This window comes from Podarcis pityusensis (genome assembly GCF_964106645.2).
Source record: "Podarcis pityusensis genome assembly, chromosome: 3".
Lineage (NCBI taxonomy): Eukaryota > Metazoa > Chordata > Lepidosauria > Squamata > Lacertidae > Podarcis > Podarcis pityusensis.
The window spans coordinates 3,788,520-3,809,077 of NC_138026.1; the positions used below are offsets into that span (position 1 = coordinate 3,788,520).

At 45.2% G+C, this 20,558-nt stretch overlaps 1 protein-coding gene and 1 long non-coding RNA gene across 12 annotated transcripts in view; one reads left to right on the forward strand and one right to left on the reverse strand.

Annotated features, from left to right (window-relative positions):
- Nucleotides 1-1,739: 1,739 nt before the first annotated feature.
- LOC308472531 lies at nucleotides 1,740-16,435 on the reverse strand. Its single transcript, XR_013983558.1, has 3 exons — nucleotides 16,296-16,435; nucleotides 13,220-13,283; nucleotides 1,740-2,064 (listed from the first exon to the last, which is right to left on the reverse strand). It is a non-coding gene; the product is annotated as an uncharacterized lncRNA (long non-coding RNA).
- Nucleotides 11,820-20,558, forward strand: part of TFAP2B (transcription factor AP-2 beta) — a 64,286-nt gene continuing 55,547 nt past the window's right edge. For 2 of the 11 annotated variants that reach the window (XM_080997442.1, XM_080997441.1), the window contains exons 1-2: nucleotides 12,036-13,290; nucleotides 17,694-18,152. In XM_080997442.1, the coding sequence (XP_080853568.1) occupies nucleotides 13,210-13,290; nucleotides 17,694-18,152 (540 nt within the window). In that variant the 5' untranslated portion in view covers nucleotides 12,036-13,209. Of the gene's footprint in view, nucleotides 12,010-12,035; nucleotides 13,291-15,502; nucleotides 16,449-17,693; nucleotides 18,153-20,558 lie in introns of those variants that run through there. The other 9 variants (XR_013983529.1, XM_080997435.1, XM_080997438.1 and 6 more) reach the window with 8 other exon arrangements.

Below are 20,558 nucleotides of genomic sequence, written 5' to 3' on the forward strand. Positions count from 1 at the left end.
GCTCAATTCAAATTCAAAAGATATTAATGATCTTTTTTTATGTAAAAATGGAATTACCGGTATATACCATACCAAAAGGGGACGCGGGTGGCGCTGCGGGTTAAACCACAGAGCCTAGGACTTGCCGATCAGAAGGTCAGCGGTTCAAATCCCCGTGATGGGATGAGCTCCCATTGTTTGGTCCCAGCTCCTGCCCACCTAGCAGTTTGAAAGCACGTCAAAGTGCAAGTAGATAAATAGGTACTGCTCTGGCGGGAAGGTAAATGGCATTACCGTGCACTGCTCTGGTTCACCAGAAGTGGCTTAGTCCTGCTGGCCACATGACCCAGAAGCTGCCTGCGGACAAACGGCAGCTCCCTCGGCCTATAGAGCAAGATGAGCGCCGCAACCCCAGAGTCGGTCACGACTGGACCTAATGGTCAGGGGTCCCTTTACCTTTACTTTTTACCATACCAAAAAATGTAGTGGATGATGATATAGAAGCTTTCTAAATTAAATTATTCTACCACATCTTAATAATACACAAAGACAAATGTTAGTTGCACCAATATCAGAAGCAGAGATTAAGCAAATAGTTTTTAAAATGACAAGTGGTTTTGAACTAAATAAAAGAATGTCATCAGCAAATAAAATCAATTTATATTCAACTGAATTGTAAATTACTCTGTAGATCTTGCTATGTTGTCTACTAGAACAAGCCAGGGGTTCTAAGCAAAAAATTTTTTAAAAAACAACAAGGGTGACAAAGGAAGTTTTCTAAAGCAAGCCAAATTGCCAGAGCACTACACATTTCACACTGTTTCCAGCAAAAGTTTGCTTAAAATACCAGGACCAAGTGCATAAGTTCAAGGTCCCTGAAAATGCAGAAGCCTATCTATTTGCAATCAAATCTACAGAGGGCTAAGCATATGTACAGGTGGAATGAAGAAACATGAAGGCTTTGAGGAACCTCCCCCACAGCAACCTCCCTCCTCTTTGCTGTTTTGTTTTGTTGATGTTTTTTTGTTAGCTTGCCTCTGTCACTAAAGCACACTAGCTATTTAGGCAGTCGGGGAAGGATGCCAGAAAAACATTCCTTTGCTTCCTCTTGAAGACTCAGTCTGATAAGCTTCTTGATTTACTGTCAGCTAGAGAACTTTTTGCTGTTAAACGCTCAGAAGAAGCGTTCTGAAAACTTTTACAGTGTAGAGAGGACCTTTTTTTGTGACGCTGACACATTCAGGAAGTCATATTTTTCCTTTTCTATGGTATTTTGCTTACTATTTTTATTAATTGTTGCACTTTCCTATTTTTTCTAATTTTAGGTATTTTCTATTTTTCTTTATTTTTCTTTTGTTTGCTTTTTATTCTTTTAAGGTTCTTTTTTATATTTCTACTTTCCTTTAGTATTTTTTTATATCACATAATCATGCCCCCCCTTTGTTGTTGTGGATATATATATATATATATATATGTATGTATTGAATTTACACAATAGGCTAAACATCAATAGAAGACATATATCTATAAGCAGTGTTTTTTGGGGGGGGGATGCAGGAGTACGCATACCCCTAAACATTTTGTGAATCTAAGTTTGGCCTCATTGAGGGCAGTACTTCAATATGAGTAGGAAAATGAGAGCACCCCTAAACATTTTTCTTAGGAAAAAAAAGCACTGTCTATAAGTGATATCATTAAATCCCTCCTTTTTTGGCCAAATCGTTTTTATTAGTTTTCCCAATTTTACCAAATCAGCCACGAATTAAGACAAATTTAATACAATTTCTCCAAAAACTGGTTTCCTGCACTCCATTCTTGATGTGTCCAAACTTTCCTCTTGATGATGCTTTATTTTCCTAGTTGTCTCTAACTGACATTACATTCCTTACAGTTAACATTATATTACAATAGTTTTTCGTTGTTTAAGATTTTAGTTATCCTTAACCATCAGTCATCTTTGTGCTCTGCTTCTGCCACCAAAGTAGCAGGTTGGATAGAGATGCTGGGTCTTGAACTCACCATCGCAGAGACAACAGCCAGCAATAATCCACTCTGTCCCACTGGTACATCACAGAACTTCCCCAGCTGAAAAGAAAATGGCAAGGAGTGGGCTGTTTTCAAGCAAAGCACGCAGATGATTAAATACTCCTTTTCAGCTCACAAGAGCTCTGTGTTGCCTTTTTCCACACCCCAGAATTTCCTTTGATCTTTACATCTAAGATTTATTCAATTTAAATTACATTCCAAGTCCTCTCAGCCTTCTTCCTTTCCCTCTTGTTTTATAGAAAATGGAGAGTAGGGGATTGGCTCTATATTTCCAACATAGTCCATTCAAAAATCAGTGTTTCCCCCCTCCCCCCTCCCCCTCCCTTGTTGTTGTTGTTTAGTCGTTTAGTCGTGTCCAACTCTTCGTGACCCCATGGACCAGAGCACGCCAGGCACTTCTGTCTTCCACTGCCTCCCGCAGTTTGGTCAAACTCATGCTGGTAGCTTCGAGAACACTGTCCAACCATCTCATCCTCTGTCGTCTCCTTCTCCTTGTGCCCTCCATCTTTCCCAACATCAGGGTCTTTTCCAGGGAGTCTTCTCTTCTCATGAGGTGGCCAAAGTATTGGAGTCTCAGCTTCACCATCTGTCCTTCCAGTGAGCACTCAGGGCTGATTTCCTTAAGAATGGATAGGTTTGATCTTCTTACAGTCCATGGGACTCTCAAGAGTCTCCTCCAGCACCATAATTCAAAAGCATCCCCCCCTCCCAATTTTTTTAGGGGGGGGGGAAATGCTAATAGAGTGACTTTCTTGGTCAGACCATCACTGATTATTGTTGTTGTTGTTGTTGTTGTTTAGTCATTTAGTCGTGTCCGACTCTTTGTGACCCCATGGACCAGAGTAGGCCAGGCACTCCTGTCTTCCAGTGCCTCCTGCAGTTTGGTCAAACTCATGCTGGTAGCGTCAAGAACACTGTCCAGCCATCTTGTCCTCTGTCGTCCCCTTTTTCTTGTGCCCTCAATCTTGCCCAACATCAGGTTCTTTTCCAGGGAGTCTTCTCTTCTCGTGAGGTGGCCAACTATTTAATTGTATGTGCTAAAATAGCAGGAAATGTAATGGCTATGGTCAATATTTATGGACCTAATATGGGTTCTCCTGATATGTTCTATGAATGTTTTAGAAATTTGAATGAGTGCCTCCTTCCCTTCAAATTAAAAAATCTTAGAGCAACCCTGAAAATCACACTTTTGAGTCTCATATATCAGTTGTTGCTGGACCAGTATTAGTTTTGAGTTTTACACACACACCACAAACTTGAGGGGCAAGGCAGAAACATTGTTAGTCCTCATTTTAAAGTAGGAAAGTGTAAGTAATTTTCCGGGGGGGGGGGGCGGTTATCTTGGGCCTATTATACGGTCTACATTTGCACATACCTAATTTCTCCTTTTTATACTTTGTCCTTTACCATAGTACTAATATGGACATAATGGGACGCGGGTGACGCTGTGGTCTAAACCATTGAGCATACGGCTTGCCCAACGGAAGGTCGGCAGTTCGGATCTCCACGATGGGGTGAGCTCCTGTTGCTTGGTCCCAACTCCTGACAACCTAGCAGTTTTGAAAGCACATCAAAGTGCATGTAGATAAATAGGTACTGCTCCGTCGGGAAGGTAAATGGCATTTCTGTGCGCTGCTCTGGTTTGCCAGAAGCGGCTTAGTCATGCTGGCCACATGACCCAGAAAAACTGTCTGTAGACAAACGTCGGTTCCCTCAGCCAGTAAAGCAAGATGAGTGCCGCAACCCCAGAGTCATTCGCGACTGGGCATAACTGTCAGGGGTCCTTTACCTTTACGTTTTTAATGAGGACATACTACTTTCTGACCTCCTTTTTGGGAGTTCTCCAGTGCTCCCTACTGGTAACTTTGCACTTCTTTACAGTATCAACTGCTTTTTAATTAAATTCACAAACTCCTTCCTCTTCTTCTTCTTCTTCTTCTTCTTCTTCTTCTTCTTCTTCTTCTTCTTTGGTGATCACTCTTAGCTGAGTAAGATTGTCTTCCATGAACATGGGCCTAACAGTGAGTCCATAAGTGACTATGGAGGCCAATTCTGGATCCACACATCCTTCGACAGTGGGGACATAGGTTTCCAGGTGGGAGTTGATCACGGTGAGGGTTTGCCAAATGTGCCTTCCTCTTAAGCTCAACTAGAGCCAGTGTGGTGTAGTGGTTAAGAGCGGTAGTCTCGTAATCTGGGGAACCGGGTTCGCATCTCTGCTCCTCCACATGCAGCTGCTGGGTGACCTTGGGACAGTCACACTTCTTTCTCAGCCCCACTCTCCTCACAGAGTATTTGTTGCGGGGGAGGAAGGGAAAGGAAAATGTTAGCCGCTTTGAGACTCCTGAAGGGGAGTGAAAGGCGGGATATCAAATCCAAACTCCTCCTCCTCCTCCTCCTCCTCCTCTTCTTCTTCTTCTTCTTCTTCTTCTTCTTCTTCTTCTTCTTCTTCTTCTTCTTCTTTACTGTAGTCCACAAACTAGAGGTGTGTGGGTGCTATGACTGAGGCTGCTTTCTATTAATATCATCCATGCTCACTTTTTATTCATCACAGAAACTTGGCAGCTGCTATCTGTTCATATCTGAGAAGCAACTGCTGTAGTGAACTCCCTGGAAATAGGACTTGGATTCTGTAGGCTATGGAAGAGAACCTGTTCCATTCTTCCTGCGCATCTTCAACTGCTGGCTTCCAAATTCGATTCAAGGGACTGCTTAGCATCTCTAAAGCCAAGTGCCTCTTGAGCGGCACTTCTGACATGGGTTGACCCTGGTGGTAGAAGTTCCAAGTTCTGAAAGCAACCTGGTGTGCAGTGGAAGCTTATGCATGTCTACTCAAAGGTAAGCTATACTGAGTTCAATAGGACTTGCTCCCAGGTAAGTAGGTATAGAATTTTAGCCAAACAGCACAATCCAATCCATCTCTCCCTCTGCTGCAAAGAGATGGCATGTCTCTGCCTTGTTAAGGGAGGGAAGAGCCCAGTGGTTTTTACAAAGTCTTTTTATTATTATTTTAAAATTCTTTTTAAAACATTCAGTTAAAAGCACTATCCTATGCATGTCTACCTGGAATGGGGCTTACTCCCAGGTAAGTGGGTATAGGATTTCAGCCTAAGTTCTACACATTAATTTCTAAGAACATCATTTGAAGTTATCAGACAGGTTCTTTTTCAGAAAGTAGAAGTCTGAGAAAAACAGAAAGGACAGCTTGTAAAAAGAATTATCATCGGTCATAATCATTTTTCTGCATAAGTTACTTCAAGATTATATGGACTGATTGATTTATTCCACTTACTCATCAGTCAGGCCACTTGCTGCTATTGGTAGGTGCAGATCTGTTGAATTCTGAGTAAATGAGCTCCTAAGAGAGAGGAATGTATGTATAATAGAATTATTTCATTTCCCCTCTTGGAGTTTCTGCTGGTTTTGTGTAAAATGTTTTGCTGTTAGAATGGATTTCTGTTGTTTTCAGATGAGGTAAGTTAACCGAAATGACATAAGTCATAAGAAAATTTGACAGCTTGAACTTGAAAATCAGATCTGCAGCTGAACTTTGTTTTTCATGTGGAAAATGTTAAATATTATTCAAGAATGGAAGTTATAAAGTACACCTTGGACAAAATGAAACAAGGTTGTATTTTAAACTATCAAACAAACAGATCACACAACTATGTGAGAGAGGACAACTGCCTGATCCTATGCATTCTTAAACTAAGTCCCACTGAATTCAATGTTCTGAATGAACAGGCCCAGGACTAGATTGTAAACATACTTGCTTGAAAATAGGGCTCAATGACAGCCAGGCCCAGAATACCTTTTCTTAGTGCCAGAATTTAGCAAATGGCACCTATGTGTGAATAATTAAATGAGTGATTTTGAACATGCACAGAGTGCATTCATTTATTTTTAATTAACAGGATTTACATACCAGTTAATAACCAAAGATCTGTAAGTAGTTTACATAAAAAGATATAGGATAGTCAATAAAAATGCCAGGTAAAATCAAGTGTTAAAAACAAGTTAGTTGACCTAAAATTCATCAAAATATAAATAATATCAGTTTGAAAAATTTTCAAAATACATAAAAAAATAAAATTATATGTTGAAATCCCATGTCTGGGTGGGCTTGCCTAAACAAACAAGGTTGTCAGTTCGAATCCACATGAGAGGGTGAGCTCCTATTGCTCTGTCCCAGCTCCTGCCAACGTAGCAGTTCAAAAGCATACCAGCACAAGTAGATAAACAGGTACTGCTGCAGTGGGAAGGTAAACGGCGTTTCCGTGTGCTCTGACATTCGTCACAGTCCTCTGTGCTCCAGAAGTGGTTTAGTCATGCTGATCACATGACCCTGAAAGCTGTCTGCAGACAAACTCCGCCTCCCTCAGCCTGAAAGCAGTGATGAGCACCACACCCCATAACTGAATTTGACTGGACTTAACCATCTGGGGTTCTTTACATTTACCTTGAACTATTAATGGGCAGGGAGTTTCAGAAAGCTGGTGCTGCTGCCCCAATGAAGTATTGATTCCTTACAAGTGCAGAATGAAAATTCTTAAATGTCCCAGTTTCGCAGACTGAGGCAGTGAAGTGGGCGCCTATGAGGTTAGGCGATCCTTCAAGCATACTGTCCTCAAATAGTTGGGGCCTTATATATTAATGATAATATCATAGAATCATAGAATCATAGAGTTGGAAGAGACCACAAGGGCCATCGAGTCCAACCCCCTGCCAAGCAGGAAACACCATCAGAGCACTCCTGACATATGGTTGTCAAGCCTCTGCTTAAAGACCTCCAAAGAAGGAGACTCCACCACACTCCTTGGCAGCAAATTCCACTGTCAAACAGCTCTTACTGTCAGGAAGTTCTTCCTAATGTTTAGGAGGAATCTTCTTTCTTGTAGTTTGGATCCATTGCTCCGTGTCCGCTTCTCTGGAGCAGCAGAAAACAACCTTTCTCCCTCCTCTATGTGACATCCTTTTATATATTGGAACATGGCTAGCATATCACCCCTTAACCTCCTCTTCTCCAGGCTAAACATGCCCAGCTCCCTTAGCCGTTCCTCATAAGGCATCGTTTCCAGGCCTTTGACCATCTTGGTTGCCCTCCTCTGGACACATTCCAGTTTGTCAGTGTCCTTCTTGAACTGTGGTGCCCAGAACTGGACACAGTACTCCACGTGCGGTCTGACCAGAGCAGAATACAGTGGCACTATTACTTCCCTTGATCTAGATGCTATACTCCTATTGATGAGGCCCAGAATTGCATTGGCTTTTTTAGCTGCCGTGTCACACTGTTGGCTCATGTCAAGTTTGTGGTCAACCAAGACTCCTAGATCCTTTTCACATGTACTGCTCTCAAGCCAGGTGTCCCCCATCTTGTATTTGTGCCTCTCATTTTTTCTGCCCAAGTGCAATACTTTACATTTCTCCCTGTTAAAATTCATCTTGTTTGTTTTGGCCCAGTTCTCTAATCTGTCAAGGTCGTTTTGAAGTGTGATCCTGTCCTCTGGGGTGTTAGCCACCCCTCCCAGTTTGGTGTCATCTGCAAATTTGATCAGGATGCCCTTGAGTCCATAATCCAAGTCGTTGATAAAGAAGTTGAATAAGACTGGGCCCAAGACAGAACCCTGTGGCACCCCACTAGTCACTCTTCTCCAGGATGAAGAGGAACCATTGATGAGCACCCTTTGGGTTCGGTCAGTCAGCCAGTTACAAATCCACTGAGTGGTAGCATAGTCAAGACCGCATTTTACCAGCTTCTTTACAAGAATATCATGGGGCACCTTGTCAAATGCCTTGCTGAAATCAAGGTAGGCTACATCCACTGCGTTCTTCAACTGCACACCACTGACAAATCAGCAGCCAGTGCAGATCTCAGAGCAGGCATGTAACATGCTGACAGGACATCTCTCCTGTCAGCCGTCATCCTGTAGCATCCTGCACTAACTGCAGTTTCCAGATCAAGCAAAAGGGAAGCCTCACATAGAGAGCATTGCAGTAATCCAGTCTTAAAGTTGCCAGTGCCTAGACTACTCTAGTCAAACTCTCCAAGAACAGCTGCTGCTGTTGTGGCAGCTGAAGCTAATAAAAGATGCTTCTAGTGACTGAGGCCACCTGGGCCTCCAAGGATAAATCTGGATTCAGAAGCACCCCAGACTGCATACCTGCTCCTTCCAGAGGAGGCAATTGTCCAGGGCAGGCAATTGTCTGATTTCTCAGACATGGAAATGACTCATCAAAAGTGCTTCTGACTTGCCACGATTCCCTCATCCAGTTCAGCACTGCATCCAAGCCCTGACCCAGGGCTTGCACAGCCTCTTCTGATTCAGATATTATGGAGTAATTGAGCTGAGTGACCTCAGCATACTAATGACTCCTTGCCCCCAGATCTCCAAATGATCATTCCCAATGCCTTCATATAGATATGAAATAGCATTAGGGATAGACAGTGCTCTGCAGCAGCCCATATCCCACATTTCTGGGCTTACATAGAAGCGAGGGCTTTCAGAGTAGAAGCTTTATTTAAAAAAATAAATAGATGGGTTTGATCCCCAACACCTCTCATTTTAGAAGATAAGGCTTCCTTGGATGTAAGATGCATTGAAACCAATGAGACACGGTTCTAGGTTAGGCAGTTTAACCATTTCAACCAGTGTTGTCTGTTTCTCTAAGGCAGAGTTTTTCAACCTTTTTGAGTCCATGGCTCCCTTATCCAACTACATTCTTTCTGCGGCACCCCTGTGGGGCACAGGAGCCCAGTTATGACACCCCTTGCTTGCAGAGCTGGCAGCTCCTCGCCCCTTTTCGAAGACCCTCCCTTGTGGAGTGTTCCCTCAGCCTCCTCTCCTCTCCCCTCTCCTTGGGAGTCCTTTGGGCAGCTGCTGCTGCCATCTCTGGTCTCTGAGCTGCCCCCCCCCCACTCCCAAAAGAGAGGTACCTCCCAGAGGCAACATTCACAATAAACAGCTGTGCGAGCCTTTGGGAGGCAGAGACACCAGAAGGCATCAGAGGAGGGAGGGAAGGAAAGACAGACAATGCCAGTGTCGCCCTGACCATCATTCAAGGCATCCCAGGGTCTCAAGGCACACTGGTTGAAAACCACTGCTCTAAGGGTTAGATTGTGGTTGCAAAATATGTACAATCTGTGAGATGATGATAATGATGATGTATTTCTAAGAATCACTAAAAACATCTGGAAAATGTTGCTAAATAGGATTCAGTTGTAAAGGACTTGTCAGGTGTTGATTCTGAATGTAATAAAATGAAAAGAGAGAAATTCAAGGGGTACACAAAATTACAGTGGGGGGCACTATGTCAGGCATCCCCAACCTGCGGCCCTCCAGATGTTTAGGCCTACAACTCCCATGATCCCTAGCTAACAGGACCAGTGGTCAGGGATGATGGGAATTGTAGTACAAAACATATGGAGGTCGGAAGGTTGGGGATGCCTGCGCAAAGTTTTAAAATTAAGGTGCTAACGTTTTATGTGACTACCAGCAGAGGGCGCCGGAATAAATCGTTGAAAAAAGCCAAGAAAACAGCCTAATTCCAACACCTGCCATCCCTCGTTATATAGATACACTTTAGCTTTAGCAGCGCGCGCATGCATGCACACGCGCACACAAAGAGTGCGTGAGAGAGACCGAGACTGAGCGACTGAACACAACTGAATGGATATGCAACATCTCAACGAGACCTTGCAAGAACAAAGTGTTCTACTGGAAACGATATATTTACCTATTTATTTTTATTTTTTTAAGTTTTATTTTTTTAAAGCTGATGGAGCAGACGACGGTGAGGACGATGTCTGTAGTTGCACCCGCCCCATGAGTATTACGGCTGTGTGTGGACCTGCCATCAGCTTTGAGTAAAGCCTTCTTTTATACATCAGGCTATTAACACTTAATCAACATATAAATGAAAACAAGCCTAAATATCTGTATAATATTTGCAAAAGAAATATGTACGACTCCATAGTTGTTCACTTTATTTTCACTTTGGAATTTCTTTGAAGCGATGCGTGGGACAACTCTTTATAGCTTACTGCTTATTCATCACAAAGGTCCTCATTCTTTTTTAATAAATTGAAAGACTAATTTTAATTATACTTGTATTATCACTAAAGGGAAGAGCGGTTTCGCCGCGGCGACCGCAAAATATCAGTGTCCTACAGAGGGCGCTGTTACTCTGCTGAATGATCGTTTTCAGCCGTTCTCTTGCAAGCCTTCCATTAATAAGGGTTTTAGGGTCTCTATAAGCCGTCGAAAGGCAGCTCCCCTCGACTGCACTTCTTCCAAAATGCTGAGTGTTCCTGCTTGGGCAAGTCAGTTAAAAGTTACGTGCACACGATCCTAAAACAAAGCTCTCTTATGCTCCAGCCCTAAATACCATTCCTTAGGCAGAAGTCTGCAATTTGGCTGGACTCGCTTGCCAAGGCATAGGCTTGAGGCGGGAACTATTAGGCCTCAAATAACTTGTTCAAATATTTTCCCGTGATATCAAATTTGCGCAATTTGCGAATCAGTCTTGCCTATAAAAGCGCGGTTCTTTCAAAAGGAAACCTGCTCATTTGCGTGGCAAGGGCTGCCTCCTCGTGCAAAATGTTCAGATCCCTCCACTCGCCAATTAAAGTCTCAATTTCCAAAGTCTCTATAGCTGTAAAGAGAAAAGATGATGGTGATGTTTTACCAGCCATTGCTCTTCTTGCACGTCTTTAGCTAAAATAATAATAAGACTTTACAGATTTTAGCTTATTCAATTCAGCGCCACAAGAACTTCGCCAAGTTCACTTGGTGAGTTGTGCATGAAGAGGAAGACTGTTCCTTGGGTTTGATGCGTAACGCTTGTGGTGAGGCTTTATTTTGACATCGCTAAGCGCGCCAGAAGCTCAGGCTCTTTAGTCGCGAAGGGGGGTTCTTTCCTGCCGCTCAAGAGAACGTGGAATAATAATAATAATAATAATAATAATAATAATAATAATAATAAATTATTTATATCCCGCCCTCCCCAGCCGAAGCCGGGCTCAGGGCGGCTAACAACAGGGCGGCGCCCTTAAACTGTAGGCATAGAAGTGAGTGAGTTTGTGCGGATAGGCTTCCTTATATATGGTGAAGCCAACTCTACGGCCAACAAGGGGTTGTTGGTGAATCGACCACCGGCCCCTCTTCCCACGCGTGGCATTTCCATCACATCAGAGCCCAAAGTGGCAGCGCGCAAGAGCGCAGCCGAGAGAGGGCGAGGAGTGGAAGCCAGCGGCCAAGCTCCGAGCCCCAGAAACGTGGGCGTCAGATCCATCCCAAGCCCGCCGCGGAACTCGCTTCCGAGTCAGAAGGGCCGGCAATCTTCGTCCCACTTGACTCGGGAGGAGGAGACTCCACTGGGCACACAGCGAAAGGGACCTCCGTCGGATTGAGCTGAGGCTCCATTTGTGTGAAAAGTGCCCCCCCCCCGTCAGATTAAGGAGGAAAGGGTAGGTGGGTGGGTGGAGTGCGCGCGCACCCACACCAATGAATATGCACAGCTCCCAAGAATGCATCCCGTTCTGTTTTGATTTCCCTTCCCTGGGCTCATTCTGCATTCGCTGCTCTGCCTGTGTAGGAAGGCTCCTTCCTAATGCTCTAAGATGCGGTTGCCCTTTCTTCCTCCTCCTTCTCCTCCTCCTTCTCCTCCTCCTCGTATGCCTCTCCCCCTTGTCCTCCTCCACACACACCCCGCCACCATCACCGCTCAGCAACGCATATAAGGCAACCTTTGCTGCGAATTCCTCTTACCAGCCATTCTAACTTCCAAGCAAACGCCAACTTGCCTGTCTCCTCTCCTAAGACCAGCCTGCTTTCTGCGCCTTCCCTGGAGGAAGACCCCCGTCTCTCCAGCTCCTGCTGGAAACGGGGGTTAGCGAGGAATGAGGAAGAGGAAAAGTTGGTTGTTCCCCTTTATTTGGTGGCCAAGGAAGCCCAGGGGCAGTTCTCACCTCCCGCCCTGCCTCAGGTCCAAACGATCGATTTATTTCTCGATATTGCAAAGAAACTCTAGGGATATATATACATATTCTCCTGCAAGGTCACATGGAGATGTAGGCAAACATGCATTGGAGGGGCGGGGGTGCGCTTTTAAAGGGAGCCTGAAATTCTAAGGCAAAGGCCTCCACATCAGAGGCTTTTATAATATCTTTCCAAGGAGGAGAAAAATCGGTCTTGCCTGTTTGATCAAACTTGCTTTGAAATCCTGATTGCAAAATAATATTGAGCAGGGAAGAGCAAAGTCTTAGCTCAAACGGACAGACCGGCGCAAAAAAAAAGAACCAAAACTATTCACAACCAGGGTATTTTAAAGTGTTTGTTGTATGGTAAATACATCCAAATCGAGATGTCCCTAAATCTTTGGATTGCTTCGGTTTTAGATCCGTGGGGGAGGGGGGCTCGTCTAAAATTGCCGAAATTAAACTCGTATGTTCCAAATGTACATGATCAGGTTTAATATTCTCTAACGTCCTGGTCGCCCTATCTCTGCGTTTATCAATGAATCGGTAGAGGTTCTGTAAATCTCTACACGTCCCTCTTCGGGGTGGGAAAGCATCTTCCCTCATCTCTCATTACAAATAATTAATACTCCTAAAGGGTAGGTTGGTTGGTGTATTTCCCCCCACTTTTATTGAGCCTAGTCTTAAGGAACCTATTCATGCACAAATCTGTGTGTATCTGCATATCGCAGCATATATTTCTACTAGTGTATCTATTTTAATAATAGCAGACATGTAATCAAATCAATACCTATAGCTATCTATTTTGCAATGCATGCTCGTCATGATCAAAAAGTCCACGTTAACATTGACTCACTTTCTTATATGCATATACGGATGTGTGGCTGTATATTTATATATTTATATTTATCACGGGTGCGTGCGACTGTGTGTGCCAATATAGAGTTGTGTGTGCATCAGGGGTGTGTAATTATATGCATAATATATGTGTGTTCAATATGTCTATGTGTTCTATATAAACTGTGTAGATGGGAATGATTTTCCTATCCGGCTGAGGTTTACTTCTCCAGCCTATTGTTTCAGACAACAGATATAAGTTGCGATGGGAGAGGAACGTCGGGTTTGGTGTCTGTCCCCCATTTCCAATTATAGATGGATCATTACAGACAGAGAAGTACTGAGAATCCAGACATCTGCTCTTCACATGAATGCACTCACCTCCTAGAGAACAGCCCGCCATCATGCTCTGGAAACTGGTCGAAAATGTCAAGTATGAAGATATCTACGAGGTAAGTATAGAGATAAGAAGCATGTTTTTGGTGAAAAGAAGGAACCTTAGATTTAGAGAAGTGGGGAAGTGCCCGCTTATACGTTTGGATTTATTTCTGAGAGAGATTCTGATGCAGGCGGGCGCCCAGACGCAGACACATGAGCCGCGTTCAGGGGCGAAAGGACTGGGAGAGGCTGGTTTTACGCCCTGTTGTCAAAGGGAGCTGCCTTTTTTCAAAAGAAGAAGCCGAAAAAGAAGCCGAAGAAGAAGCCGAAGAAGAAGTAGACGAGATTTAGACATCAAAGCACGGAATGATCTGGGGGATGACAGAAAGCAACTTAAACGCTGCAGTTTGTTTAGATCTGGAAGTCGGTGTAATTCGATTAGATGAAGCCTAATGCCGTTCATTACATATATAATAGGATAGGCTTTCATTTTCTTCTTTAGTTTTCATCCCATCTTTTCCGTCCCTCAGTGGGGAGACCACCTAAACTGGCCCCTTCTGTAGGACTCTGCACAAGCCCAGATGCAGAAAGACTCTGGAGAAGAGCAGTGGTGGTGCTGGTGGAAGGTGTTCGCTCAGCTTTGGGGTTTTGTTTTTTTCCTCTCGTGAGAACGGTTCACGAGGAAAAAAATATTTCTTTCATTCTCTTTCTCTCTGTCTCTGTCTCTCCCTCCCTCTTGCGTCTAGAAACATCGGGGATCCCCTCAGCTTCTCTTAAAATCGATGCTTGGCTCTCTTTTTATTGCTTTCCATGGGAGGTGGACTGCCCTCTTTCCGAAATATCCGGGCTCCCTCCTAGCTGAGTTCCAGAGCAGGTTAAGGGAGAATTTAGCGGCGCGCTGGTCTCTTTTTCCCCCCTGCCAGTGGAAGGAGACGAGCGAGAGAACACCGTCTTTCCCTTTCCGCCGTGGAAGTTTGGGCTGCAAGCGGGGGTTGTGGAGCAGCGTGTCCCCCCTTTCCCGACCCGGGCAGGGTTACTGGAGTGTGGGCCAGGAGGGCGGGCGAGCAGAGCCGCCGGCCGGTCTGCGGAGTTTCCAACTCGATTAAGAAAGCCAAGAGCCGCGTTTTGCCGGCGATGAGTTAATATTTAAAAGTGCAGCCGTCTGCGGAGGAGAAGGGTGGAGGGGAGACGCCAGGGCAGGCGAGGCGGGGGGCTCCTGCCAGATAGGGCGCCGGGGGGATCCCGGTGGGTAGCCTGCGTCCGACGACGAGCAACGTCTCCGGGGCTGTGTAAAGCTCCTGTCGGGGTAATTATCTACTGAGCGCCGGCAAAATCAAGCCCGGCGTGGGGATTTGCAGCGCCCTCCTCCTCGGGTCCCATTTCTCCCTTCCAGCTCACAGAGCTCGGACCTCTCTTGCGCGCCCTACTCTCCCCTTCTCCCCAAACGCATTTCCAGTCATTCCCTTCAGGGCGAGTTCAGGGCGCCCGGGGGGGGGGGACCGAGACCTGCCTCGGAATATGGCCCCTCTCGAGTGAAAAGGCAGCGGGGTCTCCTCTGTGAAATGGTAACGCTGAGCCTAAGTTGTGGCTCACAAAGGGGGTCCTCGGCTTCTTACTGCGCTTTGACCGCTGGACTCCGAGCAGAAATTCACGCCTTGGGAAATTCGTGGCTAGGAATCGAAATCCCAGGATTTGTCTCCGAATCCTGCGGGAAATATGCGATAGACCCGCTCCCAAGGCAGCTATATAGATCTGCGTGGATTTAGACATATATATATATATCCTTTTCTTTCTTAAAATAAAAATAAAAAGCCTAAAAGGTGAAGGAACACACATTCACCCATTAGATCGGATCGCTTTTGATAACTGTAAACATATATATATATATTTAAAAAGCGACCTTTTCCCCCTCAAAGAGACGCCGCTGCGGAGAAGGCAGGGAGCGCAGCGCAGCGCGGCCAAGTGAGAGTGGATTTAGGCAGGAACGTTAAGTTGAACTTTAACTGAAATGGCAGTCAGGCCAGTCGAACGGGTTCTGGGAACATCAAAAAGGTTCTTAATCGCCTCTGGCTTCGCCTAAGAACTATAAATCTAGTATCCTTGCAAATTCATTGCGTAGATTTTACATCTAGGTGGAAATAGAACGCTTTTTTGGCACAGCCAGAGGAAAGCTGTCTATACGTTTGAGATGTGTGCGTGTGTGTGTCACACACACAAATAATGACAGGCTAAATAGAAGCCAAGTGCTCTGCACCCTCTCTGTATAGCTTTTCAAAACGAGGGCAGTCTGTAATAACTGGTAGTATTTTAAGTGCTTTAATTACTTCTGTAAACAAACAAATCTCACTGGCTGACTTAAAAAACACACGGCAGGATTACAGAAGCCCTTTTATTATTTGCTTTAAAAATTAGAACAAAAGCACCAAGGGCAATCGATTTTCTTTCGTATTTGGAATGTATAATTAAATGTAAAAGAAGGAAATATGATTTCCCCCTCCCCTCTTTAGCCCCTGGCGCGGCTCCAGATCACTTCCTAGCTCCAAATCAGCAGTGCCTCGTTTACACGTCTTCCTCTGCTCGAGTTAATTGAAGTTCTGCCTCTTCCTCGCTCAACTTTTTTTTTTTGTCCCTTCCCTCTCCCCCAACTCTGCCTCCGCCAGCCCCCTCGTCTGATTACATCTAGTAATTCTCCACTGAATGAACGTCATTTACAATACTAGGGGAGCTCTCGAGCTGCCTGCAAAGCCTTCACGCTCCATTTGGTCCTGCATTCTCCCTTTAAAGTAGTCGTGTAATATTAATAGTCATGAATATCAATTATTATGAGGCGTTGTAGGGAAGGAAAAGGAGAAAGGGGCGCCGGAGCAGTCTGAACCTCGCCCTGGGTTGAAGAGGATTGCATTTGGAAGCTCAAAGGGCCGGGAGGGGGGACAAGAGAGCGGAGCCTTTTAAATACATACACACACGCACCCACACACACGCACACGCACACACGCGCACACACACACACACAGCTTTTGGGGCACTGGCTTTTTTTCCTTCTTCGAATTTTTGTTTTGATGGATAGACTCGGAAATACCTCCAGCGGCTCTCCTGGGTGCTCCGCGTTCCCTTGCAGATCTCCTTGATACGTCCCCTCCCGTTGATACTGTTATTCTATCGCTATTTTATTTTTAGCTGTTTCCAGACTTTTTTCCCCCTCCAGATGTTAGTCCACACCTATTCCGCCATGGTGAGTTGGCTCTGTGTTGTGATTTAAAATTGCCCTGTTCTCTCTCCCTCTCCCTCTCTCTCTCAGTCCCTCTCTCCCCCTCTCTCTTTCTTCCTTTCTCTCTTTGAACGCCTTTGGCTTGGTAATTTAGCACAATAATTGGAGGAAGCTCGCAGCTGCTTCTTCGGTTTTGCATTGTGTTCTCGGTCTGAGCTAGGGGGGTGAGGAGGGGGGCAGAGTGAGGGGAAACTTTTTATAAAAAAAAAAATTGCTGTCGGGGATTTGAACGACTTTTTTCTGGAATAGATTTTGTGCGTGCGTGTGTGTGTGTGTAAAATCACAGCTTCACTTCGAATATAGAATCCAGGATTCAGAAGAATATTGATTTGGATTGTGACTCTTTTTTTTTTTTTAAAAAATGTAAATAGTGTTTTGTTTTTTACAAAACCTTTTATTCATTATAACGCCAAAAACATTTTTGTTAATTTTCTTTTTACAGGCGTGAATCAAATATTAGAAAAATATTAATAAATTATGTTCTGAAGGCCCCCGCTTCACTGGCTTAATCCTAACTTTTTTCCTCCGATTTTGAGATCGATTTTAATAGGAGAAATGTTGTTTCATATTATTTTCCATACAATCTTCCAGAACGAACCTAGAATCGTATCTTTCCAGTTCTGCCACGGACAAACGAGCGGGCGGCTTGTTCATTTGTTTTCATCAAAAGCTCTTCCTAAAGCGATACAGTGTTGAATAAATGTATATTTGTTCGTGCTCTTGCGAGATTATTCGTGGGGAAGAACCATGGAATGGGTGGAGAAATTCACCCCAGTCCTTCGTGGTAGAGCTAAGGGGTTTTTAATTCCTCCACTCTCTTTTAAAACCAGACTTTTTATTTCATGTATTTTTGCCATTGTCGCTTGCAGTCAAGAAGTTCATGGGAAGTTTGGGAACTTAAGAAAAGGAGACAGGAGTTATTCTTCCGTTTTCCTAATTTGTTGATTTATCATTCTGCTTTCAATTATACACAAACCATACCAGAAGCTTTAAGAAACGCCGGGCAGCCTCTTCGCCGCTGAAAACAAGCGGTGCCGAGGGGTGATTAATCTGAACAGGAACCGTTTTGATAGGCACCTTTTAAACTGTATTTTTTGAGAATAATAAATTGGGTGTTAAAATCCCTTTCCCAATTTCTCTCTCTCTCTCTCTCTCTCTCCTCTCTCTTTTCTCCTTCCTCTCCCCTCCCTCCGGTTGTCCACCTTCCAGGACCGCCACGATGGCGTGCCCAGTCACAGCTCTCGGCTGTCCCAGCTGGGCTCGGTCTCGCAGGGACCCTACTCGAGCGCCCCTCCGCTGTCTCACACCCCGTCCTCGGACTTCCAGCCGCCCTACTTCCCACCGCCCTACCAGCCGCTTCCCTATCACCAGAGCCAGGACCCTTACTCCCATGTCAATGACCCCTACTCCCTGAACCCTCTGCACCAGCCCCAGCAGCACCCTTGGGGGCAGAGACAGAGGCAGGAGGTGGGCTCGGAGACCGGCTCGCTGCTGCCCCAGCCGCGGGCGTCGCTGCCTCAGCTCTCGGGACTGGACCCCAGGCGGGACTACCACTCGGTCAGGCGGCCAGACGTCCTGCTCCACTCGGCTCACCACGGCCTGGACTCCGGCATGGGCGACGCGCTTTCTCTCCACGGCATCGGGCACCCGGGGATGGAGGACGTCCAGGTAATGCACTCGGGAAGGAGCACCCAGCTCCCACGCACACAGGCGGGGGTCGCGGGCGGGGGGCGTGCGCGGATGCCTTCCAGCGCTGGAAGTTTTGCTGTGCTATAGAACCTTTCCCAGGATCATTGCGAATGTGATCGACCTCTGCTCAAGGTCTGTTTTGGAATAGTGCGCCCCCCCAACCCCAGGAGGCTTGCATGTTTAGCAATCTCTGGGGCTTTTGTTTTCTGGAAGACGGAACACACCCAGAGTTTATTCCACTCCTTTCTATCTCTGGTAATACGTTCCCGGCTGCTTCAAAGGACTTGAAACAAACTCTGTCTTGCAACTTCCCTCAGTGTTGCTTGGAAGTAAGTGAGTTGTGAGCTGCAGCCATCAATGATCAGCTGAAGGTTGCAGCCCCAAGCTGCCAGAGGCAGCGAGAGACAGACTTCTCTGGGATGAAAGTCCCACCGAAATCAATGGAATTTATTTCCGTGTAGACCGCAAGGGGGGCAGCTGGGGGAGCCCCAAGAACTTCGATGGAAGTCATGTGAGTTCCCAGGATACGCACCCCGCCCTCCTCGTTGCAAAAGTTGAAGAAAATTTCAGAGACATGTGCTAGGCAGAAAGTTGGAAATAAATCCACGCACACAATGCACTGCTCTAGATTTTATTTTATTTTATTTTATTAATAATACTAAATACTAAACTAAAATACTAAACATGTGTTTCAGAGAACTGGATGACGCGCTAAATTTCTTTTCTCCTCCAGTTCGACAGTCAAACGATCAAGGGCTACTTTTTTGTTTAAGACAAAAGCCTCGCACAGTGTCTTGAAAAGAGGTGGCAGTGGCCTATAGGATTAGTTATTTGGGGGGCTACATTCTCTTCCGGCGGGTGGGCGTTCTTTTCTGCAGATGTCATCGTTTCTACTAGTGCATTTATTTTATTTTGCACTGAAGACAGATCCTCTGAACACAGAGTTATCTCTGTCGTGAACCTACGTGATTTCTGAATTTATTCCAAGAGAACTTAACCCTAATCAACGATTTTTCATTATAGGAAATAATGACAGTACAGAAATTGCTCCAGAACGAAGTAATTGTTAGTATATAGATTGAACGAAATCCGTTGGGTGTTTCGTTAGGAACTCCCCAATTGCACGAAAGCATGATGGAGAAGAGAGGGTTAAAACGCATCTGATTATTTTGGGCGGTTTGCGTTTATTGACAGCCTTTATGAACTAAGGCAGAGGGGGGCGTCAGATTCCGCGCGCATCAAGCGTTTATGTGCATGACGCAAACGATCCGGAGGAGGAGAGGGACTTGGCAGGCCCGATCCTGCGCTTTTCACTTAAGCGACTCTCCCTCCAAATACGGTCACTGAGGGGGCAGAATGTATGAGTTTGTGTCCAGTGACCAAGGGAGAGCGAATTAGAGGATCTGGGCTGAATGGAGAAATTTCATGGCAACTCGGGGCAAATCGCTCAGCTATGTGAAAACAAAGGAAAAATGCAGAGCATCAGTCATAGGAAAGGTTATGGCCCAAGTTTTAGCTGAAGAAAATGTGCTAGGTGTGCGGATTGTTTTGTTCCAAAACAAACCTAGGCTAGGAACCAGCTGCCTTGAAAGCGCCTAAGAGGCAACAGCTATTCTGAGTTATGAATCTTGTGAGTAATGTGCAGTTTTTGGGAGACAGAAAAAGGTAGGTGGAGCAGGAGCAAGCGACCCTGATGGGGAGGAACTTTGTGCTATTTGAAATGCATTTGCTTCTAAGGGAGAGAGAGAGGGAGGAATTGTCCAGTCTCCTTCCATTATACCTTACTCTTATTTGGGATGGGGGATACACCATAGAATTCATTCTAAACTTTGTAAGAATAATCCAGTTTACCTTGTACACAAATCCAGAAGTTTACAAAAATCACACGCATCGGTTTTATTCAGTTTCTCGAATAACAAGAAAAGGGTTATGCAGAGGGGAAACGGTGCCTGCATCCCCGCCTCCCAATTTCTTAAGCTGTCTGGACAGAAATGTGGTTGACTGTAACAGGGGGGAAATAAGGCAAGTAGAGAAAGAAAGAAATTGGGGAGAAAATATATAATTATAGAAATACAAACCGAAGCCATGTGTAATCCATTGTTCATGGACAGAATGAGGCGTTTCTTGTAACTGGAGAGTTTTCTGTTGCAGTGCTGTAAACATGTTGCTGTCCTTGGGAGCGTTAAATTCTGCACTTGGTCACGTGCGGCCCGATTCTATGGGTGTTTGCTCTGAAGCAAGTAAATGGTCCTCAAGAGAGGAGCCACGCAAAGGGTAGAGCATGTGGGCGGGCAATTGATGCAGTTCACAACTTTTACATGAACACCTCTCTAGTAAAGGGAGGGAGCGTGCCACCTCCGTCATAAGGAATGACTAACTATATGG